Here is a 14737-nt window from a genome sequence, read left to right as displayed (position 1 = left end):
TGTGTGTGTGTGTGTGTGTGTGTGTGTGTGTGTGTATATATATAAGCACGGGGTCCTCTTTGTTGTTTGTTTTGTTCTGTAGTCATGGAAAATTTTTATTTTATATCCTCAAGGCACTCATCCTGAGGCTGAATGACTCAGGCTTCCTGGTTTTCATATACTCATCTTTTTTCCTCACCTATGAAGGTACGTCAGTGTTTTGATTTGAACAGGAGTTTCAAAAAGCTACATACCTTTTGAAGTTAATGTTTTAGGAAAGTCTGAGATTGGGTATTTTTTATTGAGTATATTGGTAAATTTTTTATTTTTTTCTTACCTGCCTTAAAAGAACCATATTTCTGAACATTTTCAGACACTATGTCACGCCAGGAAGATGTTCTCCAAGGTCTCTTTGTGTTCCAGAACTCTAGAGTTGTCCAGAAAGGTAATGGCACGTCACTCAAGCCTCTTATGCAGATAGATCAAATTGATAGATTCGTTTCAGGGAGAAATTCATTTCCATGATGCAGCTAGGGGCCATAAAATGAAAAACAATTGAAAACAAAACACATATTTCAAAGAATGACATCCAAAAATTTATAAATAGATGAATATAAACTATGACGCACACAGATAACTAGCACGGTACGTACATTTGTCAGGGTTTAAATTCATAAATAGCACATCTTTTGCTAAACGCAAACTACTTATTTGAAATAGGTACACCCCAGTGGTTAAAGTTTTATTTCAATGCAATAAATTTTTCAGAATATATTTGGTTTTTCAGCTTCAGGTTCATGAACAATTCTTAATTATTATGCATTTATTTGCAGATGTGTGAGGCCGTACCTGCAGATCTGCAGATGCCTATAATTTGGTGAATTGATTCTGTTTTCTATTATCTCTGTAGACATGAAAAACTGGAGATCCAAACTTCTTCTCCCATCTGAGATATTAAAGGCCTTGCCAGGGTTGACCTACGCTGAGGCTGAGGTTGAGAAGTGTCCTTCCGACCAACAGGAGGCGCCATGCTACCTGGTGGAAAGGCACCTACAGAACTATGCTGCCCTTATCCAGCCGGGGATGCGTGACAGCCCCTCTCAGGAGGCCAGCATTTATCCGGACCAGTATGACGTGCCGGATGTATCCAAGCACCTCCGCAGTGCTCCAGGGACCACAGAAGCCAGCCGTCTGCGTCTCTTGTCATACCTGAACCAGCCAGAGGACTATTCCTTGCCCATAACAAGAGTCATGGAACTGTTGGAAGTTGGAAAGGATGATGAGGTTATTGACCTAGACGATGACACATACTACTGCATCTCATCCCCGGATGATGCACCTGCTACTGCCAAAGGTTCTTGCAATAATGTGAACTTGGAAGAAGGGTTGAGGGAGAATCAGGATTCCATTTGCATGCCTGGGGCAGAGTTGGGAAGTGTGGTAGTGGGAGGAGGGAAAACCTTAAGGGAAGAGCCTCAGACCCTGGTTAGGAAAGAGACTGAGGGGATGTTTGATGGCCCGGAGTTGGCCAGCCTTGACTGTTCTGTACAGATTTCAGGAACCCTGGCCAGTTCCTCGTCACAGGAATTGCCCTTGGCCGAGGACACCACCAAGAGGGTCGCACCATTGTTGATCATTCGACAAACTGCAAAGCGCAAGAGTAGAAGGAGAAAGAGAAGAAAGGGGAACTTGAACATTGCCAGTCAGGAGGCCCCCGTGGGTGAGAGTTTCGTGGAGAAGACTGAATCAGCCACCATACAGCCGAACACGTTAAAGAGGAAGACTTACCAATATGGTCTGAGAACCATCATCACTGACTGTGGTCGGGTTTTTATTCCTCATGGCTCCCAAGACATTACCAGTTCTACTGTGTCTATGACAGACGTGGAAAGAGTAATGGATGTTATAAGCAAAGAAACTGGTGCAGGAACAGATAGCCCACTCGTTCCGAAAGAGAGGGCAGAACTTTCACCCAGGGAGTGCGTAGATAATCAAGCTGTGCTGATAGAAGCAGCAGAGCAACATGTGTCACCTTTAGTGAGTGGTCAAGCTCCAGCAACAGAAGGTGCTGCTAGATTGGCTCCATCACTAAGGAAAGTAGATGGACGGCCTACACTCAGAAAGACAAAGCACAGAGGACAAATTGTATCTGAGGAGACCAGGGACAAAGAAGTACAGCCTTCTGAGAAGGTGGACCGTGGACCGACTGTAGACATGGAAGCCCCATCTATGGCGGTGACAGTAGAAAAGGGAGATACAGAAGCTGTTGGCATGGAGGTAGCAAGTAGACAGACTTTGTGCATGGCCAGGGGAGATGGCCAAGTCCTTCAGCCTAATGTAGATACGGTCACACCTTTTATCTCAGAATCTATTGCAAACAAAGGAGTACAATCAAATGCCCCTCCTCATACCAACATCACAGATAAGAAGCAGCCAGAACTATTTATTAGTACAGCCCACCAGAAGGGAAAAAGAAAACATCCGCTGTGTCTGATAAGTCCACTGTTGACTGTATTAGGGGATACTAAAGAACCAGCCATCCTGAGCAATGCAGGACCTCGGCCAAAGAGGGGCAAAAGCTGTTTGAGTGAGAATGAAGCAGAGAATCTCAACATCAACTGCGGTAACACTGTGGCCCCAACACTTGCAAACATTTTGTCTGACTCTAGCCTGAGAAAGGCTTTGGGCTCGGACCCTGAGCTTGGGGTACAGGTGGAAAGGGCTGAAGGAAACTCCAAGGTAAGGAACTGGCTGAGAAGGGGTATCCCAAGGAAGTCGGACATTGCGGATTCTGATGGAACACAGTGTATTCAGAAGAGCCCAAGTCCTGTCACCATGACAGAGATTGAGAAATTGGTCAAACCACTGAAGAAGCAGCTAAGGAACAGAATAACGAAGTATATGAAAGAAAACGGTAGGTTTGATGGGTTAGACATTCTGAAATTTCCTGAGGTTAATAATATAATAATAACAATAAATTTTATTTATATTGCACTTTATATTTTAGCAATTTCAAAGTGCTACAAAGTAAAAAATAGTGTAATAAAATACAATAAAATAAAAATACTAGATTTTACTATAAAATACTAAATGTCTTTCTAAAAAGATAAGCTTTTAGTTATCTGTGTACATTACTGTACAGGGAATGATTTATGATGATCATTATTTTGGCTTGGTGTTTGAACTAAATGATGGCTATTTCACAGGCCTGGATCTCATAGATGGCTATTTGACAGGCCTGAGAGGCAGTTAGAAATTTTGGGTGGGCACCTTTTTACACAATGGACCTTATGACCAAAGAAATAGTTGGGTCACATGAACATACTAGTATTTCGTGTTTGAACTATTTGTAAACTCTACATTATGCTCTCATAGACATCACTCTAATCAGTAAAGACAACAATAATAATTATTATTGTAGAATTATATCATTATTGTTATTAATATTATGTGATTTCTGTAAGGTGCTTTGGATAGAAGTATCCGATAATTAAACATAAACTTTAACTTAAGCCTATATACTGGCATGATAAAGGCAAATTTGGAGTTAAAATTATAAGCACCAGCTCTGATTACTGGCACAAGATGTCTGACTTAAAATTCATGTAGGACTGACTTTTAGTACTGGTTGGGCTGGTGCACTGTTCAGATTGCTGAGATGGTTTTCATCAGCAGGAACGACTCCTAGACGTGCACTGTATTTATGCAAATCGGGCAGGGACAGTGTAACTCTGCTGGAACTGCCCACTTGATCTGAAGGCACAGGTTCCAAAGCCTGGTTGTTTAACAGCAGCTGTAGCTGAATTGCTGGTTGCAAGCTTTCGTTTGGGAACCGAAAATGACTGTTTATGGCTACTTTAAGCACCATAACCTAATAACATAACCAGGTAACTTTGATAACAGCGTTCAGTATAAATAATGTTAGCAACTTGTCAAATGTTAAATGCCGTTTAGTGAGCTTGCTAGTAGAGCTGGGTGATATAACAAAATATTTCATCATGGTCATTTCTTTCATATCAGAATTATATCATGATAATTCTTTATTATTTCAGTGTTCCATTTTTGCTTAAAATTCTCTTAGAATTTCCCTTAAACAGATTCAGAACCTGAAATGGATTGCAATGGATTGCAAACTAAAGTATAGTTGTAGATAAATCATACAAAAAAACTTTTTTTTAGAAAACAGCAACAGTATGTGTTTGACTGAGGATGTCCTAAAAATATCACAATATTTTCAGAGATTTTCACGATATTGATATTTATCATACTATTGTAAAATTCATATGTAGAAAATATGATGGTGGTTTTTAGTTTTTCTGATTATGACCAAATTCTTTTACTCGTAGTTATGGAACTAACTAACAGGTGTAATGATAAATTATCCCAACAACACACTCATACCTTTTTGGAATTTGTGTAAAAATAATGCTTTATAACTGTTAATTATGCAAAAGAAGCATGTATTGAGGCTATATCGTATGATATTCAAATTGATGATGAAATGATTGTTGTGAACATATTATCGATATATCACCCAACTTGCTAGCTAACAGTAACTTTAGCTAGTGAGCTGCTTAGTAAACTAAACCACTACAGCCAAAGATCTTTAATACAATGCTACAACAAACTACAGCAACAATGACAAAAAAATTTCAACAAGAACAAGCTTTAATAAGAATGAACTAATATTCCTCTTTCACTATCACGGACAAGTACAATTACTCCACAGAATGATGTCTGAGTTAAGGCATCACCGTTATTCTGTCCAACCATCTAATCAGAAAACTGGAAATTGCCAGCTTCTGATTGCATGAATGAAATATACATTCAAATGAGGCAGAATAAAGTTGATCGATGGCTTGTATTAAGCTGTATGTGTATTACATCAGTTTGTGCATAGTGACCATTTTACCAGGGAATGTCAAAGATGTCCTACGTTGCTCAGATGTGCCAAGTTCGATGCTTCTTTTCAACGTTAAAGAAAATTTCATATAAACAAAATTTATAACGAGTGCTCAGGTCCGTGAAAAGCTGTATTTTCTTCAGGCAAAAGGGGCGAGTCATTTCTTGTTAATATTTGAAGGAAATAATCTACCACCACAGTTGACTATAAAGTCTAAATACAAGCGCAGTGAGGCTTGCTTTCATAAATTATCATAATGTGTGAAATTCCCACTTTGACTTACGGTCAGGTAAGACATACACAAAAAAAAACAGTTTGCACCAATCACCAAAGCAGCTTCTTTCCTTCGATTGTTGCTAAAGATGGTGATGGGTTGTATTTAAACGTCTGTAAGTCTGGTGATGAAGGTTCTTAAATTGACAGAAAATAAAATCACATTTTACATATTTTAGGTACATAAAATACAACCTCTCAAAGTACTTTGTTACAGATTGTCTTTTTTATTGAGCAGAATACAAATTAGAAAATACTCAAAAGTAAATAAACATGTGTGTTAAGTACATGTAATTGAAATTCTGCCTATCTCTGCCTGTAGGAAATGTTCAGAACACACAACGTGCCACTATCTGATAGTACCATTGTTCAAGTTTTGGCTTTTAGCCAAGCTTTCTGTCACCGTTCCACTATTTCTTCAGTTTCATGTCCTTGATTTTAACTAACTGAAGGTACTTTTTTCTTGCTGCTGTTGCTACAGCCAAACACACAGTAAATAGTCATGGTCGCCTTACCCGTTCCCTGGTAAAATGGCTGCCACCTCGTTTTCATTTCTGCATACTTTGACATTGAAGTCGGCTTAATACAACCCCTTGGGCGGGCAGAGCAGAAATTTGTATGCGGTACTTACTGCACAGCCACCTCTAGATCCAGCTCCACCTCTCTGGACCTAGTGAAGCGTCACCCCTCTGCCAGCCAGTGAAATTGCATTTATACAAATATCCAAAGAGAGCTGTCAACTGGGAAAAATAATCAAAGATGGCAGACCAAACTCTATAGATGGCCATGTTTGTATATTAATATACCGGCGACCCTTGAATAACACTGGTTTAGGCAGCGCAGATCCACTTTTAACGTGTTTTTTTTTTTTTTTTTTTTAAAAAACCTTTTTTTTATTTAGTTCTCAAAATAACTGCATTTCTGTAGGATGGACACTAATCATCTCTGCATGAGTAGTTTCTCTATAGAAGCTGACAAGTCCCCTCGCGGTGGGTTTTTTTTTTTTTCTGTTATCTTGAGAACGACAATTATGTCATGATATGTTTTGTTTTTTCTACATAAGGAATTAGTAGAGTGGGAATGTAAACTACGTGTTTTGAAAGATCTATATCTTTCTGTACAGCTCTGTATGTCTACCATTGTGTAGATAGACAAGTGTCAAGCATAGCACATGGTTAGTGGAATAAGAAGGATGTGTGGACAAATCTGTAAATGCGCACATAGATATTCATTTTGCTCCAAGAGCTGTATATACTGATAAGTCATCAGTTACACCTCTGGACCTCTCAATTGGCTGTCTTTTTACACTTGATCTTTGCTACACTTCTGTCACGGCAGATCTAATTCATAAATCATAAAAAAATAATCGCAAGCACGGCCATTCTCGAAACTGCTAAGGGGCCAGTGGGGTCAGGTTTGGTGGACATCTGAACTGGGGTGGTGCCAAAGCATCGGGCCACTACATGGTAGCAGTCAGGTCTTAATTTGAGGCAGCCCATCCGGGTAGGAACTTGAAACATCTTGTCCCTTCAGTGCGACGACCGTCTTCCCTTGCTGTCCGTGGAGCTTCGTAAACTCTGCGTTTCAGTGTGTTTGAGTTATGCAGACTGAGGAGTGGCCAGATCTCTGGAGGTGGGTACACCAGTTGATCTGATCCCTCTGATGGTTGCCTTACTCAAGTAGTAGCAGTTGCTATGGCGGATTGGCTCCTGGTGATGGTGTTTGATGTCATTCTTTTCAACAAGCGTATTTTGAGATTCGTATTAAGACACTCTTTGGAATTCTTCTCTGTTTCTGTGTGTGCTCCGACTACGTCGAATGATATCTTTGTGAGGGAGACATTTTACTCATAACTTTACTTAGTGGTTGACGGGTGCCCATGTGGTGACTCTCCTCTGGTCATGAGTGACTTCAGTCCAACCACTGGTACTGACAGGGCTAACTATGAGGACTGCTGGACCCCTGGATCTGCGGGTTGCTGGATCCTGGTTCCAGTGCCCTGAGCTACGTCATTGGACTTGTTGTTACTACTCTGAAGATACAGCTTAGGTCCAGTAAGCTACCACCTACTAAGAGACTGAGGCTGGACCTGGCCAGACTCAGATCAGGCTGTTTCTAATGAGGAACTTGCAGAAATGGGTGATGTGGGAGATCTTCCGTGATGAAATGCCGAAGGGTGCTGTGGGTTGTGTTGGTGTTGCTAGTAGGGATTGGGCCGATCCACATTTTTTTTCAGTTCTGATCCAATTGTGCTACACAACTGTCGATACCAATGCAGATTCCGATACAATGGCTCTTTTTAATATAATAATAGACGGTAAGGCTTTTGCTTGCATTGCAAGCAATCGTTGCTTCCATTTGGGAGACGGGCATCATCCCAACCGACTGGAAAACGGGACTTGTTATTCCTATCTTGAAAGGGAAAGTGGTCGCTTGGATTGCGGCAACTACAAGGGATAAAACTGCTCTCAGTGCCGGGTATGGTCTTTGTTGGAATCATCCTCAACAGGATCTGGGATCACTTGCTTGCCTACCAGCAACTAAAGTACTTTGGTTTTACACCTGTGAAGTCTACTATCGATCATGTCCTGGCACTGAGGGTTCTTATCGAGTGCAAACGCGGATGTCTTTGTGCTGTGCAAAAGAAAGACACACCTGACTTTGCTGTGTAAAGTAGAGGTAAAACCTGCATTTTTCCCAGTGGATTTTGGGGTTCATCAGGGGTGTTTTCTTGCTTCTACTCTGTTCAGTGCTTGCATGGACCGGGTACTAGCAGGGTCATGGGGTCCAGCAGCTGTGGGGCATATGTGGTGAGGAAAGAGTTATTGATCTTGACTTTGCAGGTGATGCTATGATCTGCTCCAAGGCTTTGATTAGGGATCACCGAGAGACTGAGTGAGGAGTCTGAGTGTCTGGGTTTGCGAGTCAAAACCAAGATCCAGGCCTTTAATGATCTCTTAGCCCAATTGTCAGTGGTATGTCTTTGCGAAGAGTGTGTCAACCTCATCAAGAGGTTCACTTACCTTAGCAGTGACATTCATGTGAAGTCAGTAGACGGATTGGGAGAGCATGGGGGTCATGAGTTCACTGGAAAGGGGTGTGTGGGACTCGCAATATTTTTTGTAAGAGCATGAAGGAAACTTAAGGTATTGCAACTTAAAGCATTTTTTCTCTATCTGCACTGTATTCTTACATTAAAATCTATAATACTTTACATATAACTTAAATCAATGAATACTTTATCAGTAAAGCTTCTAATCACCAGTAGACTACGAATAGTTAAGTTTTTGTGGAGTCAAAAGTTCTATGTGAATTTTTGACTATATGGGGGTTTCTGTGCCACTAACCCTCACATTATTCAAGGGTCGACCGTACTTTGTTTTTTTTCCGAATTAGATCTTTAAAAAGTTAGAGAAATATGCATTACCCAATCCAATAAGACTCTTACTGTAACCAAAAAACACCTAGGGAAGGGATCTCCAACTCCGGTCCTGGAGAGCTACTATCCAGTAGGTTTTCTGTCCCACTTGGCTTCTGATGAGCCACACCTGTTCTCCTGGTATTTACCTGAGAACATGTGTGGCTCATCAGAAGCCAGGTAGGATAGAAAACCTACTGGACAGTAGCTCTCCAGGACCGGAGTTGGAGACCCCTGACCTAGGGTGATTTGCCATGTGTTTGGCAGCCAGCTATTTACCATTAGCATGTGTTTAATGAACTAGTTGGGGTGGGACTGGATCTGAGCTGGGGTGTGGCTGGACCTATTGGTTTTGCGATAAGCACCCTCTCGAAATTTGGGTGGATATTGCCAACCCCTGTCCACTTCTAGATTCGGCCGTGGTGTTTGCATATCTCATCTCCTTTCCTTTCTGATGGTTTTCTGTCTGCTGTTTTAAACTCTTGCAACCATTTCTTTGTGCCATGTCACTTTCTTCATTCAGTATTTTCCTATAAAGTGATTTCTCAGTGACAACTAAATAGGGAAACAAAACAATGCAAAATAGCTCCTTCATGTTCTGCTTGTCTAATTGTAAAAGGGGGAATGTTTAAAACCATGCTTTTTGCAGCATAAAGTTTGAGGAAAAAACCTTCAGGAAGAATAGCACCAAAGCAAGGAACATTGCTTAAGTCATCATTGGGTTTATCTTAGTCAAGCTGATTCATGCTGCAGAGATAGACTGCAGTCTGCTGCTTTGTTTGTTTTTCACCACACTGTTTTCTGTCTTTTTTTCTCTCTCTGCTCTCTTGTTCTCTTACAGGGTGGTTCAATTTTGACACAACCGCTTCATATGGCAGTGACAAACTAACACAACCCCAGGCCCAGGGACACAATTCTGCCGCTAGTGGGGATCGGGGGGGAGGAGGCGTTAGCGGCGCCTTGTTTTTGGGCAGTCGTAGTCCGGAAGTGGCCGCCAGCCAGTCCCCCGATGCACTCACTTTGTTGGCCGATTTAGCCCTTAGCGCCAATGATGATAAACTCCTACAGGGCCTCAGCCCAGTTCTTGGAGCGAAGCTGGCCCCCGGGGGGCAAAATTGTGGCACCGGCACAGATGATGACACCGTGGCCGGATCTGTCCTTCACTCCTTGCTGGGACATCCGTTGCCCAAGCGTAGGCCTCGGCGAACTAAGAGGAACCTCCCCATCAAATCCCCATCCCCCAAGGGTGTGATTGTGACTGGAGAACTACTTTTGGTCATTTCTAAAGAGCACTCTTACTCACTGCCCCCCTCCTGTCTGCTGTTGGGTGTGTCAGGTGTGTCTTCGCAGGTCCCCCCCCCAGTCCCATCAGGTCAAACAGACAGCCACTGCGGTAACTCCCCCATTGTTGTTGAGAAGAGTGGCACCTCCCCATGTCAAGAGGTAATAGGCGCACAGGAAATGCAGCGTCTACCAGCAGAGAGCTCACACTGCAATTCCAAAGGCAAGAGGAGGACGTTTCGATGCTGGAGAAGAGTGGTGGAGGTCGATGGCTTGCTACGTATTACGCGACTGTGGAAGGAAAAATATGAGTTTTGTCTAGACAGCAAGTACACCAATGACCCCTTGGATAAAGCGGTGACACGGGCTCTTCATGGGTATGTGCTGTGCTCTGAACATCAAATTGTGGTATGTGTGTATGTGAGTTTCTGTTATACAACAGACGTTTTCAAAGCTGTTCAAATTCTTAATTTCAATGCTAGTTACTCAGTGACAGTGTTAGGTGCAGTTTTGTGTATGTAGAATGAGTACTTAGTGTTTGTCCAATACATGCTTACTGAGTATGGAGTTTAATTTTTGGATGATTTTTGTTCTCTTTGGCAGACCATGGGACTCCAGAATTGAGGAGAATATTGAGCAGGTTCACCTTATCCTTCATATGTGGATTGGTCTGTTCTACAGTAAGTCAACCGCCAGGTTCTTTCAGACAGACTCAGATGGGGAAATTTTAAGAGGACCTAGCCCTGACAGGAACCTCCATGCAGCAAAGACTGGGTATTCCAGGTTCACACAGGACTTTCACACAACGGAACCTGAGCCTTTGGACCTAAGAGAAGAAAGGAAAATATCAGAAGAGCCCTTAAGTCCAACTACAGAAATTTTAGACCTCTCTCAGAACCAGTTGGACGTTTTAGACCTTAGTGTTCCAAAATATGGTAGAGAAGAGATGTCTCATGTAGCCAGTGAGATGGAAAGCTCAACGTCTCTCCATAAACCTGATAAGCCGATTGACCTGGCCATCACAGATACAGCCAACAGAAGCATGGTTGCATTGTTTCATAGCAAGGTGAGATGCCCTTTTGATTACTTAAGTTTTTCTAAGTCAACACAAATATGTTTTGTGGAAACATATTTTCGTACATTTTTTCCTTTAGGAACATAGAAGCAGAGTTAATAGCATTCTGGATGAAGAGCCCGAGGAAGAGAGTGGCAACAGCAGTGATTTCCAAAATGACTGCGGATTTGAATTGCAACCCTTAAGTGAACCTCCTCAAAATGACTTTGTTTATGATGAACTGTGTAGGCATACATCAGACATGTACATTTCCGGAGGAAAAGTCTTAAACATGACATTTGAAGGAAAACAGGCCAGGGCATTTGCAACTGCAGTAGCTAGTCAGTTATCTGGCAAACTTGGAGGCCATGTAGTGGGTCTTGGGAAAAAACGTACAGCTTACTTACAGCCATGCAAATTTACCAATATTAGTTTTGTACCTGATGTAATCATGCCACAGCTTGTTGTCAGTGACAGTAATTTACTAGAAGACACAACCAAAAAGGATAGCATTTATAACTGTAATGTCTCTATGCCTGTAACAGTGCATGATGGGAAGGATCACACTGCTCAAGAGAGTGTTGTAAGGCCTGACAGAGTTGATTTGGAAGGAGGCAAGGACACTGAAATTCTTGAGTCCGTACAAGTCGAAGTGTATTCAGCCCTACTTGACCAAACCAGACGAGAGGCAGAGGTACCACCCTGTGATGGTCATAACGCCGATGTAGTGGGAGACTTGGTAGAAAGCAACACTAGCAACCAAAGCATTGTCCCTGACAAGTGGTCAGACGTTGATGATGTCCGTAACAGTGGCCAGGATTTCAATGATGCAGTTGCCTCTCAGAGCAGAAGCCCAGCTCCAACACTGGATGAGTTACCTTGTGAACCCAAACCTTGTAGCTTTCATAGCAATGCACTCTCAAACAAATCATGGAGTAGTCATGATGAAACTCGCACTAGCAATGAGTGCACATCCACTGGGGATTTGGGTGGAACAGAAATTCCTAACAGCTCTCCATCATTTCCGCACGCTGTTACAGATATTCTGACATGTATCGTTGATGCCTCTGTTCAAAATGCTGACAACAAGCCCAGTCCTGATAGCACTTCTGAACCCATTGTGTCCAGTATTGATACGGACATGGAGAATGCCTTGCTCAGCTGTAACAATTCTGGTGTCCTCTGCAGTAAATCACCTACACAGGTGTCTCAGGAGGGAAAATCTGTATCTCCATTACACAGTCCCAGTAGATCACACCCCAGCAGCAGCTGTAGGACAACTGACCAGAGTATACCTACGTCAACCTCTCAGGAGAATACCTGTTTGAACAGCAACTGTAACTTGGATGAAAATCCACAATATAGAGATGGAACATCTGAATCCGTGAATTTCCTCACGGTTACACCAGATTCATTACACAGTAGCAGTGGATCTGCCGTTAAAAGGAGCTCACAACCGGGACATACTCCTGACTCCTTAATGCCCAATCTTTCTACGTCAAATCCTCATTGTAGTGAATTCAGTAATGCAGCAAATAGTCCAGAAAGTTGCGAATCATCTCTCAAAGGCAGGCCCAGTACCCCTGAATTGTATCTGCAGCCCTGCTCCAGTCCTGGCAGAAGTTTGAATTCATCAGCAATGTTGCAGTCGCCTTCAAACAACACCAAAGTGTCTACGACTAATCTGACACAGTACAATTACGGAGTCTGTTCTGATAACAAGCACAACCTAACAGAAGTGTCAGAGGTTTTCTTTGAAAAAGATGTAACTTGTGCAATAGACCAGTGCAGTGACCAGTCAAGAAACTCCATAGATGACCTTTTGGGTAAGGTTCAGGATGGGTCTCATTCAGGTGATGAGGATCCATCCAAATATAATGTGGCGTATGATAACCCTGAACCCTATGATGATAGCATTAATATGCCTATAGACCATAGCCAAAGTAGGTTGCATTCAGACCTTACTTCAGTTGAAACTCCACCACAAGAGGATTTTGTATCCTGTCCCTCAAAAACATCAGAGAACTCCCACAGTTCACCTGAAGAGAACATCAACATTTCTGAACCACCTGCCATCAGGTCCTCCTCCTATAAAGAAATGCCAGAACCTGTTAATTATGACTCTGACTTCTATGGCAGTCTTTTGTATAAGGACCTTCACTCATCCATGGATGTGAAAACCTCTAAGAATCAGGAGTGCAGTTTAGAGGACATTCCATCCCTGAGTAGAGTATCTGAACACACTGTTAGCATGGATAACATGAAAGATCCTAATGCTAAATCAGCTACGGCAGAGGAAATGAGAAACATCTATGAACAGCAAAATGAGGAAGATGAGAATGAAGAGTGCAATCTGCTGGAGAGAGAGTGTTTGAACAGGTTCCCCGCTGAAGAGAGTGGGAGTGAGGACAATTCTCAGTCTGCCCATTGTATCTCAGACCCTTACTTCTCTATGAAAACTAATAAGCATAACACTGATTGCAAAATGAAGAAACGCTTTAGGTCTGTCTACCAAAAAGTGATAGCAGATGAACAGACTGATAAAGAATTCTTGGATAATAGACAAAAAAATATTGGACTTATTTCTTATAAAACAAGAATATCAGAAAGAATCTCTGACTCACCTATCACATGTTACACTGCAAACTATAAACCTGAAATGGATTGGACAAACTATTGTAAGGGAATAGAGACACTGAAACGAAATAAGCATCCTGTCAAAGATGACCATGGTATCCCTTCCCATACAGCATCACCTATCATCACGGTGTTTGATCACAAGGGAAACCGAATGACATACGAAAATTATCCCATTGTGAAACCTGGGCCGAGCGGACGTGTCAGGATGATTCGGAATTCCGGCAGTTACCTGCACAACTTTCAGCAGAAGTGGGAGGAACTACACCTTGCAAGGCCTGATATGACTCAAGATACCATGGACCTAGAGTATCTCATATTCTCTGAGAAAATGAACCAGGTTATCAAAAGCAATCAGAAGACCAGCAGATCCACCCGCTATGCCTGGAGAAGGCAGGCCATGTCTGATGTTGATGTTACTTATCAGAATTCTGCTGTGGGTATACATGTTTCAAAGGAGCTCCAGAGCACACGATTACCTCTAAGAAGGTGGAAGATGAAGGTGGACCTAACAGACAAGGCATGGTCAAGAAAGCGGGAGGCTGTCTCCTCCATGCCTTGTGAGCCACCATTGTCCTTGCGGAGATTGTCTCACCTGGACTTAAAGGGTGATACACATCCCGCGGTCTCAGACATCACTGTTGAATGTGCCTCATCGTACCACACAATAATGAATGACATCTGCTCAGGCAGAAAGTTTCTGCAGCATACCAGCAAGCCCAAGGAGGACAGTGCTTTGCCGCCATGTGGAACAAGAGAACGCATTTTTGAACAAATGCAAGAGGAGACCTTCAAGGATATGCAGGAAAAGATCAATGCTGCAGTCCGGCTGTCCTCCAAGACAAAATTCAAGTTCTACATCCTGGTGACTTCAGATGATTACTTCTTTGAACAGACAAAGGTGAATGTTCACATGCTTTATTTTTTAATAGTGAAGGAGGTGAGGGTTTCAGTAGTTGTGGCTTTTAAGGCATGGTGAACTCAAGCCACCATATATGGAAAGAGGAGGGTGATTATTGTATATTCTGATGGTAAATTTACCATTTAAATTTCTATATGTAATATATACTTTATGCCTCCTGCTACTTTTGTGTTACTCCAGGGGTACACTTATAGAATAGTATGTTGTTTTTCATAAATCTACATGTGTCTGTTGATGTGTCAGTGAAAATAATTATTCCTGGCCCTGCAG

At 42.2% G+C, this 14737-nt stretch overlaps 1 protein-coding gene across 3 annotated transcripts in view; it reads left to right on the top strand.

The window, feature by feature from the left end:
• tasor2 (transcription activation suppressor family member 2) overlaps positions 1-14737 on the top strand; it is a 29604-nt gene that overhangs the window by 10065 nt on the left and 4802 nt on the right. For 2 of the 3 annotated variants that reach the window (XM_049023724.1, XM_049023741.1), the window contains 6 exons: positions 114-186; positions 353-424; positions 890-2893; positions 9415-10231; positions 10458-10920; positions 11009-14446. In XM_049023724.1, coding sequence (XP_048879681.1) covers positions 114-186; positions 353-424; positions 890-2893; positions 9415-10231; positions 10458-10920; positions 11009-14446 — 6867 coding nt within the window. The remainder of the gene's footprint in view (positions 1-113; positions 187-352; positions 425-889; positions 2894-9414; positions 10232-10457; positions 10921-11008; positions 14447-14737) is intronic. The other variant, XM_049023733.1, reaches the window with a different exon arrangement.

The sequence above is a fragment of the Brienomyrus brachyistius genome, chromosome 1 (assembly GCF_023856365.1).
Source record: "Brienomyrus brachyistius isolate T26 chromosome 1, BBRACH_0.4, whole genome shotgun sequence".
Classification (NCBI taxonomy): domain Eukaryota; kingdom Metazoa; phylum Chordata; class Actinopteri; order Osteoglossiformes; family Mormyridae; genus Brienomyrus; species Brienomyrus brachyistius.
Note: the sequence above shows the minus strand (reverse complement) of the source record. Positions and strands in the feature narration are given on the sequence as shown.